General features: G+C 53.0%; 2 protein-coding genes across 2 annotated transcripts; one reads left to right on the top strand and one right to left on the bottom strand.

The window, feature by feature from the left end:
- Nucleotides 1–12,227: 12,227 nt before the first annotated feature.
- SLC2A4 (solute carrier family 2 member 4) lies at nt 12,228–17,010 on the top strand. The gene is made up of 11 exons (XM_082859866.1): nt 12,228–12,286; nt 13,561–13,677; nt 13,786–13,958; nt 14,045–14,169; nt 14,283–14,398; nt 14,499–14,661; nt 14,748–14,935; nt 15,107–15,211; nt 15,360–15,461; nt 15,953–16,156; nt 16,686–17,010. Exons 1-11 carry the CDS (start codon nt 12,254–12,256, stop codon nt 16,887–16,889), a joined length of 1,530 nt encoding a protein of 509 aa, XP_082715992.1. The 5' UTR covers nt 12,228–12,253; the 3' UTR covers nt 16,890–17,010.
- A 1,511-nt stretch (nt 17,011–18,521) lies between these two features.
- Nucleotides 18,522–24,228, bottom strand: YBX2 (Y-box binding protein 2; the record flags this gene model as incomplete). Its single annotated transcript, XM_082860004.1, has 9 exons — nt 18,522–18,616; nt 18,714–18,798; nt 19,215–19,392; nt 19,662–19,765; nt 19,920–20,204; nt 20,830–20,919; nt 21,780–21,813; nt 23,233–23,296; nt 23,952–24,228. The coding sequence occupies 8 exons, from the start codon at nt 24,226–24,228 to the stop codon at nt 18,748–18,750; spliced, it is 1,083 nt and encodes a 360-aa protein (XP_082716130.1). The 3' UTR covers nt 18,522–18,616; nt 18,714–18,747.
- Nucleotides 24,229–26,911: the final 2,683 nt, after the last annotated feature.

Raw genomic sequence — 26,911 nt, forward strand, 5'->3', positions numbered from 1 at the left:
GGCTTCCAGGCATGGCGCCCCAACACCCCCCATCTCCTTGGCCCCTATTCCGATCCCTGCTTGACATGACTTAATGGCGGGGCCGTTGGCACCCCACCTCCCAGCGTTCACTATCCCATCCCGCCTCAAGGGTCCTTGTAGCAGAAGGAAGAAACCGCTGAGGCCAGAAGGCAGCAGAGAGTGGGAGCGAGGTAAAGCCAGGGTCAGAGTCTTGGCCACACCCATCATTCCGCTCCCTTGGAGTCTTTCCAACTTGTCCTCCACCTTTCCTTCTTCCTCCTCCCCCAGCCCTGCACACATTTCTCTCCCTCATTCTGAGCCTGAACCTGACCCTTTATGTGCCCTCTCCCACCCTCTCACCATTCTGTCCTCCAGAACACCTGGCTCTAATGTAGCCTTTGATTCAGCCCTCAGATTGCCACCTCGCCCTCAGGTTTCTTCTCTCACTCTCCCCGAGCTATGTATGGCCCCATCCTTTCTCCACACATCTCCTCCAAGCACCCCCCATTTATTCATTCCTCCCTCATCTGTTATCATCTCCCCTTCCTGTCTTTTCTGCTTCCTATTTTACTTCCTACTCTTTTGGTCTACCTTTGTGCCCTATCTCCAGCCCCCTTGGAGCCCAGCATCACCAAGTAGCCTTTCTTTGCATCTTCCTGAGTGCACATCGCTGCCACCGCCTTGTCCAGTTTCCTCCCAATCTTCCTCTCCAACCTCCTGACACCGCTCAGGCTCACACACCTTTCTTACTCTGTCTCTCTCATTTAATTTTTCTCTCTCCTTTTTTCACCTCAACTCTCTCACATTTCCCGTCTTTGCTCCTCCCTCTCAAACATTTCTCTGTAAGTCTTTCCTTCTTTTATTCAATAAAAATATTAAAGCGTCCTTCATGCTCAGCTAATTAACCTGCTTTTCTATAAAATGCAGACTTTAATGAACTCTTTTTTTTTTTTTTTTTTTTGCGGTACGCGGGCCTCTCACTGCTGTGGCCTCTCCCGTTGCGGAGCACAGGCTCCGGACACGCAGGCTCAGCGGCCATGGCTCACGGGCCCAACCACTCCACGGCATGTGGGATCTTCCCGGACCGAGGCACGAACCCGTGTCCCCTGCCTCGGCAGGCGGACTCTCAACCACTGCTCCACCAGGGAAGCCCTAATGAACTCTTTATTATTCATTTTAATTTTTCTACCTTTTGATTAATGGTGAGGTTCTTTGTTTTTTTTTTTTTTCAGGTGCTTTCCAGCTCAGAAATTCCATGTTTCTCATTACGTAAGTATATCCAGGTCCCCTCCAAGTTAAGAGCATCTCAGGCCAAGCCACCATCACCTCTTGCCTGGACACTGCAACTGCCTCCAAACCAATCTCCCTGCTTCCCTCCTGGTCCTTCTAAAATCTGTTCTCCGGAAGTGACTTTTTTTTCCCCAAATAAACTTAAATCTTGTCACTTCCTGTTTAAAATCCTTAAAACTTCCAATGGCACACTTTTGCTCCTATTGCTGCACTGGATTTGGCTAATAAATGCCACACTGTGGCTTACCAGACTGTGCGTCAGCCACACTTCCTGAACTGTGCTATGTGCCTTCCCACAACAGTGCCTTTGCACTCTGTTCTCTATGCCTGGGTGCTCATCTCCATCTACCCCACCCAACCTCCCTCTACCTTGCTAACCGACTCATCCTTCAGCTCTCAGCTCAAATATTACTTCTCCTGGGAAGCCTGGCCTGACTACCCCATCCCAGGCTGAGTCAGATCACCTGCTGAATGCTCTCACCGCTACACGTACTTTACTTTCAAAGCTCTTATCATGGTTAGAAACTATTTACCTTGTGTGATTATTTACTCTATGTCAGTCTCCCCACTGTTAGGTTCCAAGAGGGCAGAGATATGTCTGAATTTTATCACCAATAAATAGTTGATGAATGAATGATTAAATTGCAAATTAACAAGATTTTCATCCACCTGTTTGACAAGTAGAAATTTTCTGAGTCCCTATGTAATGTACCAGGCACCATGCTTGACACGGGGGCTACAGCTATAAACAAGAGGACACTGCAGACTTCCCTGGTGGTCCAGTGGTTAAGACTCCGCGCTTCCACTACAGGGGGCACGAGTTCAATCCCTCGTCAGGGAAGTTCTGAATGCCAGGCAGTGCAGCCAAAGAGAAGAAAAACAAAAAACAAGAGGACACTGCACTCAGGTAACTTAGATTCTAGAGGGAGGAGGCTGGCAATAAAGACATAAAAATGGTGCATGTTTTGAAGGCAATAAAATAGGGTAATGTGTTGGATGAGGTTGGGTCCACTCCAGAGTGAGGTCAGGGAGACCTTTCTAGGAAGGGACTGTTAAATAATGAGCCAGCCAGGGGAGAACCATATTATAGGTAGAGGGAACAGCAAGTGCTAAGACCCTGTGTCGATTGTCCCTTTGAGACTTGTTGTATTAACTTAAAGCAGGATCTCTCAACCTCGGCACTGTTAATACTCGGGGCCAGATAATTCTTTATTATGGGTGACTGTCCTGTGCATCATAGGATATTTAACAGCACCCTTTTCTTCCACTGATTTGATGCCAGTAGAACCTTCCCCAACACCCCAGTGTGACAATCAAAAATGTCTCCAGAATAAACAACAAGGTCCTGCTGTATAGCACAGGGAACCATATTCAATATTCTGTAATAAACCATAATGGAAAAGAATGTGTGTGTGTATTTGAATCACTTTGCTGTACAGCAGAAATGAACACAACATTGTAAATCAACTACACTTCAATAAAATAAAATTTTTTAAAATGTCTCCAGACATTGCCAGATGTCCCAGTGAGGGGATGAGCAAAATTGGTCCCAGTTAAGAACCACTGATTTAAAGTGTGACCAGTCAGCATCACTAGTAGCCTAGTAGCCTTCAAGTAAAGAGTTGGGTCCAAGGAGCAAGTGGATGGATGGTTGGAATTAATCAGGATTTGGGTTTTGCTAAAAAGAGAGAGAAGGGTGAGTTCCCTGGTGGACTAGTGGTTAGGATTCTGGGCTTTCACTGGTGTAGCCTGGGTTCAATCCCTCGTCAGGGAACTGAGAATCCAAAATAAAAGAAAAAAAAACACAGAGAGAGAGAAGGGATTTTAAAGTATTTGCATGAGAGTGATTATGTGCTAGATCATGGATATAAATTGGGTATAAAAGAGAGTAAACATAAAAGGGAGTCAGTGTCGGTGGATAGTGAAAAACTGATTGGGTCAATGATTTCAAGGTCTCCATGAAGTGAAAGGAGTAGGGATACGTGAGTAGATGACCCGGAAGGCTAGGAGGTGATCATAAGAGGTGCAAGGCTTGAATTCCAGAAACTGGAAGAGGGTGTTTTAGGAGATGACAGAGCTATGAGTAGGGGCCTGAGGGTGGGCTGAAGAGAAAGGTCACTGGAGAGGAGACTGAAGGCTGAGAGACTGTAAGTCGGTGGAGTAGTGGGCTTTGAAGTCAACAGCAATGATGATGAGAACATAGGTGTAAAGAGGAAGACGATGAGCCAGGTGCTAAAGTTGTCAGTGAATGCGGGTGAAGGATCAGGCTGGAAGACCCCAGCAACAATTAGAGGTAGTGGGCAATGTACTTCCAGAGATGAACATCATAGGAGCAGAGGATTTCGAAGGATGAAGGAAGAATAATGGTCTAAAGTAGCATTGAGGATCAGTACTCCCAGCTCCAGACCCTGAGGTATATGAAGTAGGACCAAAAATAGGCCTTTATTAAAAGGGCTGCTGGGACTTCTCTGGCGGTCCAGTGGTTAAGATTCCGTGCTTCCACTGCAAGGGATGCAGGTTTGATCCCTGGTTGGGGAGCTAAGATCCCATGTGCCATGCAGCGTGGCAAAAAATAATTTAATTTAATTTAAGAAAAGGGCTGCCAGGGAAGTGTGTCCTCCAAGACAGCCAGGTTTCAGAAAGGAGCATTCAGAGAAGAGGCTGGCATATAAGGGTGATGACAGATGTTGAGTCCAGAAGTTACAGTGGAAGAATTTGAAAGATCAAATTTGGTTGGAATATTGGATCAGGTTAGGGGACCTACACCATATGAGGTAGGCAACCTGATGTGGAAACCCTACCAACTTGTTTATTTCTATGGGAAAATATGTTTTGAGTTCTGAAAAAAACTGATAAATAAGTGAACTCTGGAAACTTGCAATGTTATTTTAATATTATGTATTATAACTCAAAAACTCATTATTATACAGGTCACTGGTGATTATTTTACTGGTCAGACCAAGAAGTTATGCACCCAAGGCAGTTAAAATATTCCAGGTTCCAATTCCACCCCATTCAGGAATTTATTCTTGGGCCTCAATTGCCTCATCTATAAAATAGGAACGATAATATTTTGCCTGCTTGGGAAACAGGATGCTGGTCCAGATAATCTCCTATGGTTCAGCCTGGAGTGCATTTTGAGATACAGATCTGGAGAAGGAGTGAAAAAGTGACCAACTCATTTTCTGAGGCTACGTTACTCTTGCCTCTGAAATCAGTTAAGGGTAATATAAGTATTATAGGCCCATTTCATTTATAAATACAGATGCAAACATCATTAATAAAATATTACTTAACCAAATGTAAAAAATGTTTTTAAAGAGTAATACATTACGGGCTTCCCTGGTAGCGCAGTGGTTGAGAGTCCGCCTGCCGATGCAGGGGACACGGGTTCGTGCCACAGTCCGGGAAGATCCCACATGCCGCATAGCGGCTGGGTCCGTGGGCCATGGCCGCTGAGCCTGCGCGTCTGGAGCCTGTGCTCTGCAACGGGAGAGGCCACGACAGTGAGAGGCCCGTGTATCACAAAAAAACAAACAAAAAAAAACACTCAGTTTGCATCACTGACAAAAATTATGAAGCATCTAGGAAACCAAGTATTCATAAGACCTCAGTGGAAGAAAAAATTTAATTCTACTAAAAAACATAGAAGATGACTTGAATAAACAGAGAGATAGTCCATGCTCTTAAATGGGATGACTTAACATTATAAAGATATCACTTGTCCCCAGAATAACTTACGATTTGATATATTACCCATAAAAATTCATCTGGTGGTTGTTTTTTGTTTTGGGGGAGGGTTTTTGAAAGATCTTGATAAGTTTACCCTCAAATTTGTTTGGAGCAATAAGAAAAAGAACAAAAAAACACAAATGGTTAAGTTGACACTGAGAGGGAAGATTTCTCCGGTGGTCCAGTGGGTAGGACTCCACGCTCCCAAGTTCGATCCCTGCTCGGGGAACTAGATCCCACATGCACGCTGCAACTAAGAGTTCACGTGCCACAACTAAGAAGTGCACATGCCACAACTAAGGATCCCTCACTAAACATGCCACAATGAAGATCCCACGTGCTGCAACTAAGACCCAGCACAGCCTAAATAAATAAATCAATTAATTAAAAAAAAAAGTTGACGCTGAGTGGTAAGAGTAACAAGAGGGATCTTGCCCTTCCAGAAATTTAAACTTGCTACAAAGCATCCAGCAACAATAACTGTATAGTATTAGTGCAAGGACAGATACACCAATGGAACAGAATACCAGAGACAGACACTTGTATATGTCAGAATCGGACATGTGGTAAATGTGGCTCAATATGAGGAAAATAAATTGGATCCCTAACACCCAAAACAAGGATGAACTCTAGATGGATTAAAAAGAGCTAAATATCAAGAGTAAAACTATAAAGTTATTGGAAGAAAAGGTGAATTTGTGATGCAGAGATGGAAAAGAACATATGCAAAATTTCAAAATCACAAACCCTAAAGGGAAAATTGGTCATTCTGATTACACCAAATTTAAGGATTTCTATCAAATGAAGTTCACCGAAGAAAAATTAATAGGCAGCCGATACAACAAGAGAAAATATTTGCAATGTCCAAATCTGACAAAGAACTGATATTATTTGTTTAAATGTCTTGCCCATCAACAAGAAAAATATTCCAAGAGAAAATGGGCAGAGAATACAAGGAGGGAATCTGCAGAAAAAAGACGGTCAAAGTGCTAACAAGTGTTTAAAGGGATGCTCCAAGCCGTTAAGTAATCACAGAAAACTGCAGTAAGATATCACCTTTCACCTACTGAACTGACACATATTAGAAATCGAAGCAAATTGTCATTTGATTAAAATCTCATATAGCCCATTCTGAATTTTAAAAGACTGACCATCTTAAGTGTTGGTGAGGGTGTGGAAGAACTGGAACTTTCAGACATTGCTGGTGGGAATGTAAAATGGGACAACCACTTTGGAAAACAGTTTGGCCGATTCATAAAAAATTACACACTACTGTCTGCTGCTAAGGTTTCCACTACAGATGCAAGAAAAAAGTGTCCTGGCACTTTCTGTCTGTCTGATTGTGGCAGCCCAGACTGAGTAGGGGAAATATAGGGAAAAATTGTTTGCAACTCAGAAATGACCTTGTGAGCAGTAAAAGCCTGGTTTACTCACCAAAAAAAAAAAAAAAGTTACACACACACCTATCATATAATCCAGCCGTTCTACTCCTAGGTATTTTCCAAGAGAAATAAAAGCATACATGTCCTTACAAAGACTTGTACGTGAATGTTCCTGGCAGCTTTATTTGTAATGGCCCCAAACTGGAAATAACCCAGATATCCATCAACAGGTGAATGGATAATCAAACTAATTACTATGGATAATCAAATCAATGATATTTCCCAACAAAAATGAATGAACTCGTAATACACGCAACAACATACATGAATCTCAAAATAATTACAGTAAGTAAAAGAAACCCAGACAAAAAGAGTACGCCCTGTATGATTTCATTTGCATAAAATTCTAAAAAATGCAAACTGGCCCATAATGACCGAAATCAGATCAGTGGTTGCCTAGAGGCTGAAGAGACGAATTACAAAGAGGTACAAGGAAACACTGCAGGTGATGGATGTGTTCATTATTTTGATTCTGGGGAGAGTTTCATGGGTGTATACATATGTCAAAACTTATCAGATTATGGATGTTAACCTGACTTACTGTGGTAATCATTTCGCAATATATACAAATATAGAATCATTATGTTATACACCAGAAATTAATGTTACATGTCAGTTATACATCAATTAAAAAAATCTTTTGACTTACCAAATTGTACATTTTATTTCATAAAAAAATTTTTTTTTCTTTTTTCTTTTTTTTGCTGTGTTGCGTCTTCATTGCTGCGTGTGGGCTTTCTCTAGTTGTGGTGAGCAGGGGCTACTCTTTGTGGAGGTTCGTGGGCTTCTCATTGCAGTGCGCGGGCTTCTCATTGCAGTTCGCAGGCTTCTCATTGCGGTGGCTTCTCTTGTTGTGGAACATGGGCTCCAGGCGTGCAGGCTTCAGTAGTTGTGGCTCGCAGCCTCAGTAGTTGTGGCGCACGGGCTTAGTTGCTCCGCGGCATGTGGGATCTTCCCAGACCAGGGCTCGAACCCGTGTCCCCTGCATTGGCAGGCGGATTCTTAACCACTGTGCCACCAAGGAAGTCCCCAAATTGTACATTTTAAATATGTGCAGTTTATTGTTTGTCGATTATATCTCAATAGAGCTGTTTTAAAAAAACAAAAACAATTAACTGTATTCAATTCTATTTTAAGCACGATGTGACTATTACATTATTCACCTTCATTAAAACCCTAAGATGTAGATACTATTATTATCTCACTTCTCATTTTACAGATGAGGTAAACAAGGCACAAAGAGCTTAGGTAACTTTCCCAACGGCGGCTTGAAGTTAGTAAATATCAAAGCTGGGACTCACCTCAGGCAGTTTGGGCTCTTAACTATGCATACCCTTAACTATCCTGCTCTGGGTGGATGCTGCCTGAGAGGGTATGGTGGTAGTGGAACCCTCCCAAACTGCTGATGGAACTGGAGACTGTGATTGTCATTCTTATGAGCAAGCTGGTAACTCTTAGTCAAATTAGGTGTAAGTATACCCTATGACTCAGCAATTCTGCTCGGTGGAGATAGATAGAAATAAAGACAAAGACCTAGGCAGAGGCAGAGACATATCCCCCATAAAGAGCCTTGTATGAAAATGTTCACTGCCACGTTATTTGTTGTGGTTGGGAAGTGGAGGTGACATGGGTGCTTATCAAGGGGATGACTGACATTGTGGAGTATAATGCAACAATAAATTATGCAATAAATAAATAATGCAATAGATTAATTATACAACAATAACTTTGATAATCATAGAACATGAAGGGGGTTTTTATTTTTTTGGCTGCGCCCTGCGGCTTGTGGGACCTTAGTTCCCTGACCAGGGATCGAACGCATGCCCCCTGCAATGGAAGCTCAGAGTCCTGACCACCAGACCGCCAGGGAATTCCCTGAATGGGTTTTTAAAACATAGTGCTTACTGAAAATAAGTAAGATCAGATTGAAATAGGTAACCAGTTGCTATTTACATAAATTAAAAATGTGTGCACACAAAAAATGTCATGTTTTGCAGGTGAGCATTAAATACATTGGAATGGTTGTCTTTTGAGGGAGGACAAATGAGAAATGGGTGTGGAAATAAAAGAGAATAACTTTTTAAATAAAAACAAGATAAGATAGAGATCAGTGAGGATCATGTACCAAGAACTGTGTCATTAATTCAATCCTCTGTACCTGAGACTCTCATATATTGACAAAAACAGTGACGGGACAAAGGGAGGAGATGGCATTGCTGGAGCTCAGGGGTCCAAGCTTTCCCTCCAGAAGCTGGAAGCAAAGTGGGCCTGTAGAGTAGGAGCTGGACGCAGAGAGAGGGAAGAAATATTCTGGCTTTCTCCTGCCCTCCAATCTCTTACCTACTGTGGGCTGCACCAGGCCAGAAGGCAGTGAACACAGGAGCTTGAAAACAAAAGCCCACAGGGATCAACTCCCCATGACATAGGGCAGAGCTTAGGAAGGGCTACAACTGGTTCTGAGATCAAATGGGCCAAAGATTAATTTCTAGGCAAATCAACACACACAGGCTCCAGTGTGAAGTACCCACTTGTGTCCTGTGTCTCTCTCCTTCCTTTTCCATCCTCTCTCAATCGACCTCTTTCTCCCACCGTCCCAGCCATTTTTCTTCCTCCCTCCCAACTGTCTCTCCTTATTCCTGTTGTCTCTTCTACTCCTCCATCACTCTCTCCATACACTTTACTCTATCTCCTGTATCTAGCTCCGATTTGCTTTCCTTGATTCCACTTTCTCTGGGGTTTAAACTCCTGGAAGCGTCAGAACACAGCATCTGAATGAGATCAGGAATGTGCCGTGCCCTGAGTGCCAGGACAGACCCCAGCCCTGCACTCCACCTGCTACACTGACTTATCATCTGCCCCCAATCTGTGCCTCCCCCCAACTCCCTTTTTTCCTCTTGGCACTCTTCTTGGCTTTTCCTCTCTCCCTGCCCTCCTCCCTTTGTGGTATTCCAGCATCCCTGGCTTTCCTTTTACCTTCCTGATTGGTCCCTCTCCGCTTCCATCAATCGCTTCTGCTCCTTTCTGCTCATAAATGATTGGTTCTCCTCAACCAGCAGACCTTAGTTCTCCATCTACATCTACTTGGTCAGATATGTGGAGCCATTCACCAAAGGTTTCCCCGCTTTGTGATTGCTCCCTAATCCGCATTCTTGGCCATCAGGAGCAGACCCTCATTCCATTCGTTCAACAAACATTTACTGAGTGCCCACCCCTAGGCTGGGTGCTGGGGATACAGAGGTAAACAAGATGCTCATCTGTCCTCAAGGTTAAGGTGCAGAGAAGAAACTATGACAATACACTATATTGGAGACACATGGACTTTTTTTTAAAAATAAATTTACTTATTTATTTTTGGCTGTGTTGGGTCTTCATTGCTGCACGCAGGCTTTCTCTAGTTGTGGCGAGCGGGAGCTTCTCTTGTTGCAGAGCATGGGCTCTAGGCGCGCGGGCTTCAGTAGTTGTGGCACGCGGGTCAGCAGTTGTGGCGCACAGGCTTAGTTGCTCCGCGGCATGTGGGATCTTCCGGACCAGGGCTCGAACACTTGTCCCCTGCAGCGGCAGGCAGATTCTTAACCACTGTGCCACCAGGGAAGTCCTGGGGACACACGGATTTCTGGAGGAAAGCCAAGGAAGGTGTCACAGAGAGGGTGAGCTTTTTTTGGAGGATGAATAGGAGTCCTCTGGTATTGCAGACTGAAGGATTAGCATGGCAAAGGCACCAAGGAGTGAAACAGCACAGTGTGTTCTAGGTACAAGAAGTGGTTAAGGGGGCTTCCCTGGTGGCGCAGTGGTTGAGAGTTCGCCTGCCAATGCGGGGGACACGGGTTCGTGCCTCGGTCCGGGAAGATCCCACATGCCGCGGAGTGGCTGGGCCCGTGAGCCATGGCCGCTGAGCCTGCGTGTCCGGAGCCTGTTCTCCACAATGGGAGGGGCCACAAAAGTGAGAGTCCCGCGTACCGCAAAAAAAAAAAAAAAAAAAAAAAAGTAGTTAGGAATTGACTAAAACTCAAGGGAGAGGACAGAAAGTGAGGCAAAGATAGAAGAGGAAAGGCAGGAGGTTTTGTTCACTCTGAAAGGGGTTTGAACTTGACAGTAGGCAACAAAGACTTCTGGGGGGAGCGTGAGTGAGAGGTTGGACTGTTTTGTGTGGTACTCTGCCCTCCCTGTTGGGGAAGAGGAGGAGCAGGGAGACCAGTCAGGGTGATGGTGGTCTGGACCAGAGTGGCAACAGTACAGGTGGAGAAAATCAGATGACTATGAGAGTTTAGGAGGTCAAAACTCCAATGTTGATAACTAACTGGATAAAGGGGTGGGGGCGGGTGCAGGAGGGGAGAAATCAAGCATGACTTCCTCCTTCTGATAGGAGTGACAGGATGGCTAATAGGACCATTCACTGGGATGAGGAAGTTAGCAGGAGGAGCAGGTCTGGACACTCTTACCATGTGAGCTGCCCACCCACGCGGCAGCTGAACAGTCGGATCTGGAGCTCCAGAAAGAGGCCTGGGCTGGAAGTAATGGAAGCCTTAGAGAGGTAGAATGACGGGGACAGTGGGCCGGAGACCACCCTGGCCCGATCCGCTGCGGATCCGCGTTCTCCCTCCAGGTGGCACTAAAGCCCCGCGCTTCTGAGTCCCCTTTTCCCAGACGCGCGCTCTCTGTACTCCGAGTGTTCCGCTGCTCTGGGGACTCGCCACCCCTAGGTCGCGCCCTCCTCGCTGGGCAGGATTTAGCTGGGGATTCAAACCCAGAGCGACCTCTAGAAAGCGTGTCCTAGTCGTCCACGCGGCTAGCACATTTTTGGCGGCTCTGGGGGCTCAGGACTGGTGACGTGGTTGGTGTGACCACCTGTCCCTCGGGCCGCCTCCAGGAACCAACGTGGGGAACCGGTGTAGGGGCAGGGCCAGATAGACAGTGCCCAGAGCAGGGATGCATGGAAAGAGGACCACCAAGGCCAGACACCCGACCCGCTAGGAACGGAATTTCCTGTGCCCAAGGCCATCTCCGCGTGGGAAGCGTGTCGCGGATCCTTTAAGGCTCCGTCTCCCTGCCCTCCCCCGCCCGGGACCGGCCGGGACACCCGGGACCTGACATTTGGCGTCTCCCAATGTGGGAGCTAAAAATAACCACTGTGGGTTACTCCAGGCCATTGCTCCGCACCCACCCCGCGCGCCGGCTCGCGCAGTTTTGGGCCGCCCGAGTTGTCTCCCGGGCAAGTGTACCTGGTCCGTCCCTTCCTCTCGGACCCCGCCGTCCCGAGCCGCCGCTAAGGGCTTTGAAGTCGCTTCTTCAGCCCCGAACCTTGGCCGGGGGGCGGAGTCCTCACACTGAGGGGAACTTGGTCTCCAGGGGTCCCAGGACCCCCTTTTCAAAACTTCCGGGACGTAGGCCGGCGGGAACCCGCGGGGCGTGTCTCGCCCGGCTCGCTGACGGGCGTGGCCTCGCTGGCCTACCCTACAGCAGGTGCCAAACTCTCAGCCTCAGGGAGGGGCGTGGCCTTCTGGGGTGTGCGGGCTCCCGGCCAATGGGTGCTGTGAAAGGCGTGGCCCTGGGGAACCGCCGGGGCTGCTCTTCGGGTCTTTCCCCCGCCGGCCAGGCTCAGCCAGATCCCCGGGAGCTGCTCTCTGGCTCCTCGGCTTGTGGCTGTGGGTCCCACCAGGCTCGCCCTCCGCACAAAGCTCCGCGACCCCCATCGCCCCCGCTCCCTCTGCCCGCCAAGGCTAGGGCCGCAGACCCCCAGTCGCCTCCCTCTCATCTACGGCAGCTCGTGCATCTCCAGTTCCTAAGACAAGATGCCGTCGGGCTTCCAACAGATCGGCTCCGAAGTAGGGTTTGGCATGCGGGGGCGGGACGCGGACACGGGTCCCGCTTTTCTCGGGCTGGGGTCGCGGTTGGGGTCAGCTAGGGGGCGGTCCTTGCGCAGACGCAGGGGGTGGGGGTGGGGGACTGGCTATTTATACCCGGGCTGGACAACCCGTGACTGTCGGATTCCAGTCCCTCCAAGAGGCAGAGTGCGTCTGGGGGATTATTCGGGGGCTAGGACAGCGGCTGGATTCTGCGAGTCCAGGGTTCGCCCCCTTCTCTAGTTGGCGGCGAGTTGCGCCGGGATCGTGGACACTCTGCCCTCAAGAAAGCAGATCCAGGCGGGTCTTGCCCTTCAGCAGCTGTCCTAGCTCGCCCGCAACTTTTCGAGGACCGGAGGTTCTCCGTAGGCCCACCCCCACCCCCACTCTTGTCAGTCCTCCAGGACGCTGAACTTTCCCTCGCCCCACGGTTGGTGGAGGGGTAGAGGGGAGTGTCAGCCCTTCCTCCCCCAGCTCAGGTTTCCGTTTGGAGACAGTCTGTGCCGCCAGCGATCAGGCACCACCGCTACCGCACCTCATACCACCTTCCCGCCCCCATCCCCTGGGCAAGGCTCTCCTAGGCAAAAGCCAGCATGGCCCCCTGCCCTTCGTCGCAGCTTAGAGGGGGAAGGGAGGCCGGGGCGGAGACAGAGAAGGCCATAGGCCAGGAGGAATGACCCCGATGTCCTTTTGGGAAATGGCTTTCTTGAGCCTGTTGGGGGCTTCCAGGAGCCCGCGGAGAGAACCCCCAGATGGGAGGGGAGAGGACAGACGGTGATGACGATGATGCACTTGTCACTTTATAAAACCAGCACTGTTGGGGACACTGTTAACGTTTGATTTTGATTTTCACACTTTCACGGACAGGTAGGCAAATTAGGCAACATCACCCCTATCTCCCCAGTTCAGAGTGGGGCAGCGACTTACCCAAGGTCACACAAATCTGAACTCAGGTCTTTTAAGCCCAAGCCTGTCCCAAGGTCACAGAGGAATTGTGAGACCCAGGTCCTCAAACATTTCTCTGCCTGCTGGACTCAAACATCAGTTTCTTCTCCATGCCCTGGTACTCTCGGGTTCTTCCTGCTCTTGTTTACGTTGAGATCTTCAAGTGACTCCTAATATGGCCCACTTTGCCTCGCCCAACATGTTGGATGGAACCCAGCATCTCAAGGCTCCTGCTGGGCCTGGGCCCCTTGAGGAAGGAAAGATGCCATGATTCCATGTGATATGCCTCCTCTCTGCTTCCGCCTGCCCAGGATGGGGAGCACCCCCAGCAACGAGTCACTGGGACCCTGGTCCTCGCCGTATTCTCCGCTGTGCTCGGCTCCCTGCAGTTTGGCTACAACATCGGGGTCATCAATGCCCCCCAGAAGGTGAGGGGCTACAGCCGGCAGAGTGGGGGGCCCAGACAAGGCAGGGGGTGTCAGGAGTGAGCAGAGAGGGAGGAGTCTGCAGGGAATAACTCCTGTGCTGTCCCCCAGGTGATTGAACAGAGCTACAATGAGACGTGGCTGGGGAGGCAGGGGCCTGAGGGACCCGGCTCCATCCCACCAGGCACCCTCACCATGCTCTGGGCTCTCTCCGTGGCCATCTTCTCTGTGGGCGGCATGATCTCCTCCTTCCTGATTGGAGTCATCTCTCAGTGGTTGGGAAGGTATGAGGCTGGAGGGCAAGGGAAAACAGGAAGGGAGCCAGAGTACCAATGCCCTAACTCTCACAGCCCCACTCTTTGCCTGCCAGGAAGAGGGCAATGCTGTTCAACAATGCCCTGGCAGTGCTAGGAGGCGCCCTCATGGGCCTGGCCAAGGCGGCTGCCTCCTACGAGTTGCTCATTCTTGGACGGTTCCTCATTGGCGCCTACTCAGGTACCCGCGGGCACTGTGGTCCCGCCCAGTGCCTTGCTCTCCTTCACTCTCCCTGGGCTTGGGGGTCAGAGTGGGCAGCTGCCCTCAGAAGCTCTCTCCTTCCCTCTGCCCAGGGCTGACGTCGGGGCTGGTGCCCATGTACGTGGGGGAGATCGCCCCCACTCACCTGCGGGGCGCCTTGGGGACACTCAACCAACTGGCCATCGTCACTGGCATCCTGATTGCCCAGGTGACTGGACCTGGCCTCATGGGAGGCTGGGAAGGGGGTTGGGGTGGGGCTCTGGGGACAGGCTGAACGGCCTGCCCTCCCTCCCACCCTTCTGCCACAGGTGCTGGGCTTGGAGTCCATACTGGGCACTGCTACCCTATGGCCACTACTCCTGGGCATCACTATGCTGCCTGCCCTCCTGCAGCTGGTCCTGCTGCCCTTCTGCCCAGAAAGCCCCCGCTACCTGTACATCATCCGGAACCTGGAGGGGCCCGCCAGAAAGAGTGAGCTCCCACGCCGTCTTGCTGGTGCCTGTCCTCCTCCCAGGCCCCCTCCCTGCCCTCTCAGACCTGACCCTACTCACCTCCAGGTTTGAAGCGCCTGACAGGCTGGGCCGACGTGTCTGAAGAGCTGGCTGAGCTGAAGGAGGAGAAGCGGAAGCTGGAGCATGAGCGGCCACTGTCCCTGCTCCAGCTCCTGGGCAGCCACATCCATCGGCAACCCCTCGTCATTGCAATTGTGCTGCAGCTGAGCCAGCAGCTGTCGGGCATCAACGCAGTACGTATGCAGCAGCCTCCAGGAAGGGCAAGGGTCAGGGAAGAGCCTGAGAGGAGGGAAGAAGGGAGCAAGCCCCCTCCGTTAAAATTCAGGGTCAGTCCAGCTTGGAGTGGCTGCAAGGGAGGGAGGGACACATCCCTGCCATCCCCTTTTCTTCTCGCCCACCTCTAGGTTTTCTATTATTCAACCAGCATCTTCGAGACGGCGGGGGTAGGGCAACCAGCCTACGCCACCATCGGAGCCGGTGTGGTCAACATGGTCTTCACCTTGGTCTCGGTAACTACTTACCTCTGGAAGGGCCCCCACCATTGGTTTCACAACCCTGGGCTTCCTGGAGATCCAGCTCTTGGTTGGCCCCACCCACCTAACCCCTCCCACTTCCCAAGCCTTAAAGGCCCCTTGCAAGCCCTGACTCTCCCCTCAGGTGTTCTTGGTGGAACGGGCTGGGCGCCGGACCCTCCAACTCCTAGGCCTGGCAGGCATGTGTGGCTGTGCCATCTTGATGACCGTGGCTCTGCTTCTGCTGGTGAGGCCTAGGGAGAGGGAAGGGGACCTGTGGCCCAACCCAGGGGAACTGCCCCAAGGGGCTCTGTGGGCAGCCAGGGCCATGCCTCAACATACATGCCTTTGATCCTGAGGCCAGGCCGTATGCCAGGACCGTGCTGCCGAGGGACCCAGGCTGCACTTCCTCCTCTGGGTGGAAGCTGTAGCACAATCCTGGCAGCCAGGGAGGAGAGCCCCTGTCAAGCCTCAGGACCAATAATTCCTAAGGACCCAGCTCTAGAACCAAGTGGGAATCCACAGTCGTAAGAGCTGGGAGACCACATGTTCCCTCTGCCCTGAATTGGCAAAGGGTGGCCAGCTGAATGTCAAATGCTCGAGGACCTATTCTAACCAAGGGTGGCCAGCCCCCCGTGAGCAGCTGGTAGGGGTAGATGCCAGTTTGCTGGGTTGAGGGCAAAGGAAGATCCAGAAAGACCTAACCTGAATTCTCCACCCTCCCTGCCTGGCCCCCAGGAGCGGGTTCCAGCCATGAGCTATGTCTCCATCGTGGCCATCTTTGGCTTTGTGGCCTTCTTTGAGATTGGCCCTGGCCCCATCCCCTGGTTCATCGTGGCCGAGCTCTTCAGCCAGGGACCCCGCCCAGCAGCCATGGCTGTGGCTGGTTTCTCCAACTGGACGTGCAACTTCATCATTGGCATGGGTTTCCAGTATGTTGCGGTAGGTCCCCTGCCCGGTCCCCATCTCCCACATGGTCAGCCATAGGATGGCAACTCACACTCACAACTAGCCCAGTTGCTTTCCAGTCAGCATTTCCCCCTTTCCCCTGCCCATAGAGTGCTGGTCTAGGGGTCACTTTGGTGGACCACGTGGGTCCTGAAGACCACCTGTTCCACCAGAATCAAAGAAGGGAACTGACCTAGATTGGATAACAACAGAGGTTTCTTCAGAACAAACTAGTGGCATAACTTACTTAGACTAGGAGTAATATTACAAACTTCATATTAATACTGCAAATGGCCGGGAATCCACTCTGACTTCAGTGACTCAGGATGGTAAGAGAGGGAGAAACCAGGAGAGTTGGGGTTCAGAGAATTCTTTTCTCACTAAATTCTCCTGGTAATTTCCATTGCCCCGCAAAGGAGCCACCTGCTCTGTGCAGTATCCCTGTGAAGGCTTTCGTCCCTGGCTTGCCGGAGGCCACCCGTTCCCTCCCCTCTGTCAACACCTCTTTCTCCACTTGTCCCAGGATGCTATGGGTCCCTACGTCTTCCTTCTATTCGCGGTCCTCCTGCTTGGCTTCTTCATCTTCACCTTCTTAAAAGTGCCTGAAACCCGCGGCCGGACGTTTGACCAGATCTCAGCCGCCTTCCGCCGGACACCCTCTCTTTTAGAGCAGGAGGTGAAACCCAGCACAGAGCTTGAGTACTTAGGGCCAGATGAGAATGACTGAGGGGCCAAGCAGGGGCGGGAGAGCCAGTTCTTCAACCCGCCCAGAGACCCCCTCCTTTCCTCTGCAGCACTTTAACCCTCTCTTCCCCATTACTTCCAGGGTGGAGAAACCCCCTGCAGCCTGGTGGAATTGGGAAGCTGGAGGGAAGGGTGGTCTGAGCACCCCCCTCATTCCCCTCGTGTGACTCTTGGATTATTTGTGTTGTGGTTAGGCTGTGGCCGTGGGGTGGGCCATTCTCCCTTCTCATCCCCTCCTTCCTCTGTAGCCCACCCGCACCCCGCCCCAGCTCCAGGATACTTCCGCCCCAGCCAGAGTAGGGGGATTATAGGGAGGAGAGGCTCTAAGACTGACTTTCCGGTGGGCGTGAACTGAAGCCAAGAGCAGGACTGGAGAAGAGATATCTAGTTCCTGCCACCTTGGACTCCTCCCACTCTGGCACTTTCTCTGAATTCTTGCCACAGACTCTGGGTGAAAGGGGGGGGGTCTGTCTTGTCCCCTCCAGGGCAAAGGACGCACCCCTCCCAAGGTCTAACCTCACCTCTCTCACTGCAGGCTCAGTCCTCTTGCTCGGGCTTCTGGGGTGAGAGGGAACACACGTCCACACGTGGGGAGAGGAAGGGACAGCAGGCACCTCTCTAGACTCAGGGTTCCGGGACCCACCCCAGCTGCTCCCCAAGGCTGCCAGATGGGGGCCCCAGCTCTTTCCTCCTCTCCCATCCCGGGAGGGTGTTGTACCCAAAGGCTTTTGACCAACTAAGGGAAAGAGGGATTTGAAAGGCTGCCTGTGAACACTGGGCTGGGAGGAGCCTTCAGATATTTTTGTATATGTTTGGAAAAGAAGGGGCAGGGAGAAGAAACTGAAGGTCTGTTGTACTAAATGTATATATATATAGATCCGTATATAAAGTTACTGTATGAGATGAGCGTCCTGTCATGCGAAGACACTCCGGGATGGGCTGAGGCAGGGACCATAGCCACCCCAACCCCCATCTCCTCTCCATCCTGCCTCAGCTCGAGGCCCCCTCTGGATGCTGTCACTCACTCACCCCCCCGCCACCTCAAGAGTTGTAGTCACTGCTTTCCTTAACGGTAGTAAATGCTCGGTAAGGTGACGCTGCAGGTGCCAGACGCTGCTCTCGGCACTTCAGGAAACACTCATTCTGCCAGCGAGGCATTAGCCCCGTTTCACAGATGGGAAAAGTCAACTTCACAGGGATGAAGGCACTTCTGCAGAGCTGTACAGCTAGAAACGTGGGCACAGGATCTGAGCGCAGGCCCTGCCGCCACCCCCTCTACAGTAAGTTACGAGCGAGGCTCTGAACAGAAAAGAGGCAGAGACCAAGACAACAGGAAAGCCTGTTTTTGTTTTTACTGGAGGCTCAGGTGGCACATGACGGTTCATAAAATGGCTTCAGAGGTAGGGGGTAGTGGGGAAACAAAAAATAAACTGGGAGGGGAAAGAAAAACAACCAGGAGGAGGTAAGAGCTGGCTGGTTCCTTCTCAGCCTGATTTAGGGGAGGGAGTTGGTGACTCTGAACTATAAGGATGGATCCCTTCCTTTAACCCTTGGTCAGGGAGAGAAAAAAAAGCCAAAGGCTGTTGCTTTGGCCCTCCTGAGTCTCCAGGAAAAAGGGGAAAAGCTGGTGTTTCGATGTCATGAATTGTGGGAAAGCGGGGAGGGAGCTGCTGGGTAGGATCCAGGTCAGTTGGAAAAACTGGCAGATACCTGAGAGGAAGAGAGACCGAAAAATCACGACCAGCAGCTTATCACCACCCAGCCCCATCCCCACCCTCTTGGTACCTGTCCTGGGCCTGCCACTCACCAGATGGTGGCTCTGGGTGTCCTTCGAGTTGGAATCACTCCGGTATGCCAGTTGGGGGGTCCCCACTGTTGATGGGGGCCGAGGTCTAGAGAGAACAAGGGTGGCCGACTGAGACCCTCTTGTCCTTTGGAGCCCCCAACTTCAACCTCCTCCCACCTTTTCTCTTCCCGTTCCTCCCCCAGTTCACATCCACAGGCTGGTGCTGGGGCTCCCAGCAGAGCTGAGAGGGAGTCTGCAGGGGGTGACGTGGGCTCGACCGCCTCTGCTGGGGTTTCCTGGTGGGTTGGGGTGCCCGCCAGGCGTGGACCCAGCAGCACTGTCTCTTGGGTGTCAGGCTGCGTGAAACAGGGTGGGTGGGAGCAAGGCCAGGAGAAGGGGGACAAAGAGAGGGAAGGGAAAGGAAAAGAAGACAGAAGTGGGGGAAGAAGGGAGACAGGCAAGTTGGCCACAGCCTTTTCCTTCATTCTCCCCTGCCACACACGAACAGTCCAAGGTCCTCACCTCTGGGGCTGTGGGCCGCCCGGGTCCAGGGGGCTGCTGACGTCTCCGCTGGAAGTAGGGGCGGTTTCGTGAGCGCTGGGGCTCAGGCCGGGAACCGTCAGTGGGGCCTTGGCTGGGCTTGGTCTCGCCATCCCCACTTTCTGTGGTGGGCTGCTGGGGTGGCCTGGGGTGGAAAGGCCTGGGGAGAAAAGTAGGGACCCTGAAGGGACAGGAGCCCTGTGCGGACCACGTCCCTCCCTCCCAGGGCCACCCAGCAGAGGTGGACCAGGCTGCCTCTCCGTCCCCACCCCATCCCAGCAGTGCCTGCTAACCCCTGGGCACCTCAGCAGTAATTGCTCAGCTACCCAGCCCTCATGACTACTGGCTTCAGGGCCATCCCCTTCCCATCCTCCTGTCCCCATACTGGCTGGCAAAGGGGAAGACAGAGCCCAGGACAGGGAGTCTTACCTTCGGTACCTGGGCCGGAATCTGGGTGGGGGTACCCGCTCATCTCCCTGCTGTTGGTCCCCCTCCAACGGGGCTCTCTCTTTGGGATCTGCCCCATCAGTGCCCTGGGAACACACAAAGGCCCGGGTGAGCCGGGTGGCACCAGCTGTCCAGGTGTCTGCAGCTCTTCCCAGGCCACCATTCTGCTTCGTCTGGGGACTCTGGTCTCCAGCCTCACCAACTCTCGCAGCTGGTTCCCACGTTCCCAGTTCCCCTCACCTCTATGGGCGGCTGCTGGGTGGGGGGCCGAGGGCCTCGCACAAAGCGCCGTCGGTAGAAGAAGGGTGGTGGGCGCCGTCGTCTGGGCCGCTGCCCGGAGTCTTCAGCACGCTCCCCTTCGCTGCCTAGTTCTGTCCGGCCCGATGGAGCCTCTGCCACCATGGGTGGCGGGGCAGCTGGGCGGGGCCGGGGGATGAATCGGCGGAACCTACGTCGGTTGGGGGCATAGCGGCTGCCCTTCACTGGCACCCCGCCGGGCCCAGTTACATTAGCAGCTTCTGCGCCCTGCGGGGGGAGGTGGGGAGGAACGGGTGAGAACCTGCTCCAAAAACCAGTGCGCAACCTTCCCAGTCTTGCCTGAATCATTGTCTTCCCATCCTTCCAGCTAAATGCCCCTTTCCAGCTTTCCTCCAGGTCCTATAACTTCTACTTCTTTCCACCCTCCCCAGAGAAAGAGTGGCAGGTGTTTGGACCCTTCTAGGAGGGACCACATCTGCAACTGGTCCTTTTGAAATAGCTGCCACTGGACCCTCTTGAGGTTTAGCCTGGAGGTGGGGTGGGGAGGGAGAAAGAGGGTTGGCAGTAGGTGTCTGTCTCCGGGAGGGCTGATTCTGAGAGGAGAATGTGGGCACGGGCCCCGCGTGGAGAACAGGCATGGGAGTATTTGGTGAACTATACAAAGAAACCCAGATACTGCTGACTGGTGACAGCGACACGTTCTTTAGGACATCCCTTAGAGTGGCCAGAACGTTAAGGATGACAAGGTCTGCGTGAGTACACAGTCCTGGTCCTACAGCCTGGGCTGCTCGGCCAGAGGAGGAGCTGGCCTGAGGAGGCCAGAGCCTCAGGGGACTTCCAGGCCACCCTCCCACGGCTTGGTGGGCTCTCCATCCCACCGCAGCCCTCGAACCTTCTCTCCTTCCACGACATCGAACTCCACAGTCTCCCCATCTCCAACGCTGCGCAGAAACTTCCTCGGGTTGTTTCTTTTAATAGCTGTCTGGTTAGGGAAAGGCCAGGAGAAAGGTGAGGACAGCCAGCCGGGAGTCTCTCGCGCCCCTGCTGGGTCCACCACCCAATTTCATTCTTTTCAAAATTTTATTGAATACTTGTGGGCTGGGGCTGGAGGGTGGAGCAAGGAGAAGGCAGTCAAAGTTTAGCGGGGGAAAAGCCACAGACTAGCGGCTTTCAAACAACTGTGCAGTTCACCATGGTCCCCAGAACACACTCCCTCCTCCCCCACCCCTCAAGGATTTCAAGAAGGGAAGCAAGAAACATGAACTCAAAAGCAAAACAAAAAGCTGAGAGAGTCTTAAGTTGCAAAGTGGGTAAAACGTACTGTGCTTCTTACCTCAATCCCACTGAGAGCGCTCTCCACCAAAGCAGTGGTTCTCAAACTGTGCGTGCATCACAAACACCTGGAGAGCTTGTAAAAACAGGCTGCTGGTCCCTCCCCCAAGCCTGATTGATTCGCTAGGACTGAGGTGGGCCTGAGAATTTGGATGTCAGGTGATGCTGCTGTTGCAGGGACCACACTTTGAGAACCACTGCACCCAAGTAGCGCAAGCCTGTGTCCTTTCCCTTGGACACCGCCTGTAATTCATTCTAAGGGTGTTCACAGGTCCCAGTAGGTAGTGAGCGTGCCATGCCCAGAGGGCAACAGGTACGTTTCTTACAGAGACAACCCAACACAAGTGGGGCCAATGCAGTTAATACAGGCACCTGAGGCGGGTGGATGGGGGAACTATTTCCGGGTAGGAGATGAAAGCTGGAGAAACATGATCTGTGCTGCTAAGGATAAGGGCAAAAGCCATCAAAGAGGGCGGGTTCCTCCCCTCAGAAAGTCAACCTAGCTCTTACCTGGTGAACAAAGACATCCTCCTTGGTGTCATTCCTGCAGGACAGGATGGGTTGTTAGGGGGTGACTTTGGTAAGGCGCTCACCTCCACTGAAGCCTCCCTAGCTACCATTCCTAAGACTTGTGGCCCCATCCTCTCCACCTTCCACGGCAGCTTGGGGTGAAACAGGGCCCAGGGAGTGAGACAAGAGCCAGCGGGGGCCCCCTGAAGCTGGTATGAAGCAAATATCCCTAAAACCTCCATGAAAAACCTGGGCTTCACGAGGAAAGGGCTGTGGGGGGAGGCAAAGGCACCTTGAAGGAGCTGGGCCAGATTTCACCTGCTGAGCACTCCACCCTCTACCCCAGGGCACCTTAGAACCTGGTGGTGCTGGGTATAACTGTCCCCAGCCAACAACCCCTCTTCCCCAACCCACATCACGGGTGGAAAATTCCACTCGGTTTCCCTCTTTCTATAGTCAAGGAGGGAGAAAGTGGGGACGGGAGTTGAGGTGCAGAACACGTTTGAGGAGGGGAAAATGGGTCAAGAACTTGCTCCAAACAGCCACAAAACTGTGTTCTCAGCCTGGAGGTGAACCCCAGGCCCCCTCTCAACACACCAAGAAATCAAGGATGAGAGAGAACATTCGATCTGTCACGACCTTGCCTATCACCCCAGTTTATCCTAGCACCCCAATGGGGGAGGGGTGAGGTCTTCCCTCAGAACCTCCCAGGAGTCCTCATTTCCAGAATTAGAGAGGGACCCTTCCCTAGAACAAGTGTTCTAGCTTTAAAGCACTTAGATCTGCACAAAGGTCAGCCTGCTAAGAGGGAACTGGGACCTCCCAGGAGGTCTGGGCTCGGCAGGGTGCCTGGGCTGGGGAAGGCCCTCTGGGAGAGACCTGGCTCCGCTCAGAATCCGCCACTACGCCCCGCCCAGTGCGGGGGCGGGGGTGGGTGGGTGGGTGGGAGGGGCTGCGGAACTGAAGGAAAGCAGCAGCCTCGGGCTGTGCTGGCGCCTCCCTTCCCCAACCCCCACCGGACGCAGTCCCATCAGGTGGGGGATTGATTCAACGAGCTAACAGCTCCGTTAGGGAGATGAGTTATGAGAGTGCTAAGTGTGCTGCCCTAAACAGGAAATGAGTGAGGATTCCAGCCCGGAGGCACAGAGAGCAGGTACATTCTGCCACAAAGGCGGCGGCAAACTAAACCAGAAGGTGACCCAGACAGGCTTGGGAGGGTCAGAACCAGGTTTGCCAACTTCTTAGATCATTAACCCTCTGCTGCCCTTGAAGATGTGGAGGCGGCTTCGTCTTGCCCACATCTGTGCTGTGGTTAAAGACTTTCAATCAGCGTCAGCTGGACATTGCAACCATGTGCCTTGGTAGGGGTAGGGATGAGGCTGGAAAGGTGTCCAGTCCCACAGGCCAGTTTGGAAGGCACCCATTCCACCCCCTCCCTGGGTTCCTCAGATACCTGTTGATGAATCCGTAACCATTCCGCACGTTGAACCATTTGACAGTGCCCAGGACTTGGATTGCTGCCAGGCAGGGATGCAGTGGGGACAGTAAGATGGGGAAAGAGATGGAGTTCGACTCAGTTTTGAGACACTCCAAAATCTAGTCTACCTCCCTATTACCTATTAAGCTTAACTTCACGCCAACCAAGTTTCACCCAGTAGCTTCAAGGCATTCTTACCCCAGTTCCACTACGTAAATGGAAGCGCCCATACAGGGGGGCTCAGGCTTTCAAAACTTCCGATTCTAAGGCACGTTCCTCACATCCTACAAATCAAGGCCCTTCACCTAGAACCGGGTACTCACCTGGTCCACGAACTTCCGCCCTCAGGTCATAACTGAGGGTCTCTCTAGCCCTCCCCGTGTAAGGGTCACTAGTGCACTTGCTTCCTGGTCCCAGAGATTTACCTAACACTAACTCGAGTCATCAAGGCCAAAAGTCTCCCGCCCCGGGGGCGTGGCCAGACCCTACCAGACTAACCACGCCCTCCCGCCCAAGAACTGCAGGATTTCCCACCAGGGGAACCCACTTCGGTCCGCTGGCCTCAGCCTAGCTAGTCCTTTGAGTCTCGAGCCAAACCGGCCTTCGGCTTTCCGGACCCCACCGGGGTCCACGATGCCCCTCCCCCAGCCCGCCGACCCCCTTAGAGCAGCCCTGGCGCGCGCCCCGCCCCTCACCCAGCACCGGCTTGTCCGCCTGACTCCGGGCCGGGGGCGCGGGGGTCCCCGAGGCCGCCGTCGCTGGGTTGCCAGGGGTGCGGGGGCCCGGCGCCGAGGGGGTCCCAGCAGCGGGGCCCGAGGAGGCTGCGGCTCCGACTCCGCCCGCCCCGCTGCCTGCTTTCTGCGACTCCCCTGCGGGCACCGGAACCACCACCGCTACCACCCCTGCCGCCGTCGCGGGCACCGTGGCCGCGGGGGCCGCTGTCGCCACCACTGCCGCCTCCGCCTCGCTCATCCCGCCGGGCCCAGTACCGGCCCCCGCCGCCACCTCCTCCTCCTCCGCCGCCACCGGCCCGGCCCCTCCCCCTGGCTCGCGAACCCACTGCCAGGCTTGGTCCTCGCGCCCCGAGCCTCGCCTGCACGCCGGCAGCGGGCCCTGAGCTGAAGCCAATCGGAGCCCGCAGCCGCGGCGCGCGCAGGCCCCGCCTCCCGGCCACAGGCCAATCCTAGCGAAGCTACCCCCCCCAGGCCAGCACGCCGGCCCCGCCTCCTGAACTTGGCAAGGAGGCCGAGGCCCCCGCCCGCAGCCTTGTAAGTACACCTGGGCCCCGCCCCGTTGCCGTCACGTGACCCACCACAGCCCAACCCATTGGCCGACGGCCTCTTTCCCTTCCCCCCGCCCCTTTCCACCGGCCGCGGGAAATCAAACGGGCTGGTCGCGCCCCAACCGCCACCTGGCCTCTGCACGAAGGGCGGGGCGGGGCGGGGGGCGCAGCTCTAAGGTTGCCTCTGACGACCCGGGCGGGGGGCCTGAGCCCGCAGCCTCGGTCCCGGCTGTGAGCGGTACCGCTCGCTTCCACTCTCGAGGCCACGCTTGCCCGCACAGCGCCAGGTGTGGTTGCTTTCTCCTAGCCCGCCCGACCCTCTCCCTAGAGGATGACCCACACACCCTGGCCTGCGGGATCAGCCCGCGCGGCCAGCCAGACTTTCCCAGCTCACGGTTGCTCTCACAAGCCGAGGACTCTCACACTTCAGTTTGTTTTTGAGGTATAATTTACATACAGCAAAATGCACAACTCTTCGCTGAGTTTTGATAAACTGTTCATCCATGTAATCAACACCTTAACCAAGGTGTTTTTCCCTCGCTCTGGGAGGTTCCCTCGAGCCCCTTCCGGGCAGGTCCAACCTCCGCACAAACCACCGCTGTTCTGATGTTTTCCACCCGAGATCAGTTTCAGGGTCCACAGTGCTGGGCGCTTTGGTCTCCGGCTAGGTGGGGCCTCCGTCTCCAGCTCCTCGCCCTCTCCCTGGCTGCTCCCTCCGCCTTCTTCCTTTTATCCAACTGGCCAGGCTCTTCGGACTCAAGGCAGTTTCGTCTGCCTCCATGTCTCTCAGGGTGACTTGGCTTCAAGTATCAGCTTACATTTCACTCCTCACTATCACTTCTTTACTTTTCTCATGGCATTTTTTGAAATATGAAATTGCTTATTTATACTATTCCTGCCCACTCCGAAACTCTTAAGCCGTGAACTCCACAGCAAAATCCGTGTAGTTATGCCTGACTCCTGGAACAGTGCCTGGCATAACACTGGCACGCAATATTGCTTGAGCAAATGAATGGTCCCCATTCCACAGATGAAAAAACTGAGGCCCTGTGCGAGGCTTGCCCCGGGTTTCTCGGGAGTCCAGGTGTCCGGCCCGGGAGACGCTCTCTCTCTCCCAGAAAGATGCGGCTCCAGAAGCCGCTCCCGCCGAGGGCCGTCTCCCCGACCCGGGCAGGACGCGTATTTTTAGCAGGGACAGCACGCCCCCGGGCAGCACACGTGCCCCCAGGCTCTGCCCGGCCCCACGTGCGCTTCCGCAGCCCCGAAGTCCCCCGCCAGGCCAGCGTCCGCTTTCCAGACGGCGGCCGCTGCCAATCCCGGTGCCGGCGCGCCCTCTGCCGGCCGCTTCGGGAGGCCGCCCGCCCCGGCTTCCTCTCTGTCCTTCCACCGCTACCCCGCTAGCCCCACCGCTCCCACCCTTTCGCAGTTGAAGATTCTGTTTCCCGGGGCATCGGGCACCAGAAAAAGAGAAAAGATGCGAAAACAACTAAATCAAGGCGAGGCCGTGAAGGATAAAGAAATGACCACCCTCTTTTAGACTATTAAGGACCAACTTACCTATATCCAGCCCTGAGCTCAAGGAATTCGAGAAGCATGAGACCAAGGCTGGGGGGAGGCAAGCAAGGTAACTCACAGTGTGACCCCGGCAACCAAAGAATCGCGTGGAAGGTACAGAGGGAGCTCAGGTGTGGACTGGTTAACTGTAAGGTTAGAAGGTGAGAGAGAGGAAGCTAACAGAAAGGGTGAGCCCTATTTGTAGTAAAATTAAAAATATGTCAGGAGATCAAGGGTGCTGCAGGAAAAGTACATTTGGCCGACAGCACCGAGACATGAAACAATACTTAGACATACAACAATTACATACTCTCTATCCCCATGGATAAGAAGTAGCAGATGCCACAGAGATTTGCAATTAATATCCCTGTTCAGTTGAAGGGTTTGTGCATGTAATTTTCTGGTTATTTAATTTCACACACACACACACACACACACACACACACACACACACACTCACACACACCCCACAAGGCATACGGGATCTTAGTTCTCCCACCAGGGATCGAACCCGTGCCCCCTGCAGTGGAAGCCCAAATTCTTAACCACTGGACTGCCAGGGAAGTCCCTATTTAAATATTTTTAAGTACTATAGATAACAAGGGCTCCAGGCATTCTTGTGAAAAGCCTTCCTCCTCTTACTGTCCCTCTCTTTCTGTCATTTCCTGCCCACCTGCAATCTGGCCTATCTTGTTCACTGTTAAAAATAAATAAATAAATAAAACAAAACCCCTACCTCCTAACTCTTGCTCTACACCTCTCCATCAAATTAACACAAAACTTCCTGAAGAAAGTCTCTACTGTCTCTACTTCCTCATC

This window comes from Leucopleurus acutus (assembly GCF_964270905.1).
Source record: "Leucopleurus acutus genome assembly, chromosome: 19".
Taxonomy (NCBI): domain Eukaryota; kingdom Metazoa; phylum Chordata; class Mammalia; order Artiodactyla; family Delphinidae; genus Leucopleurus; species Leucopleurus acutus.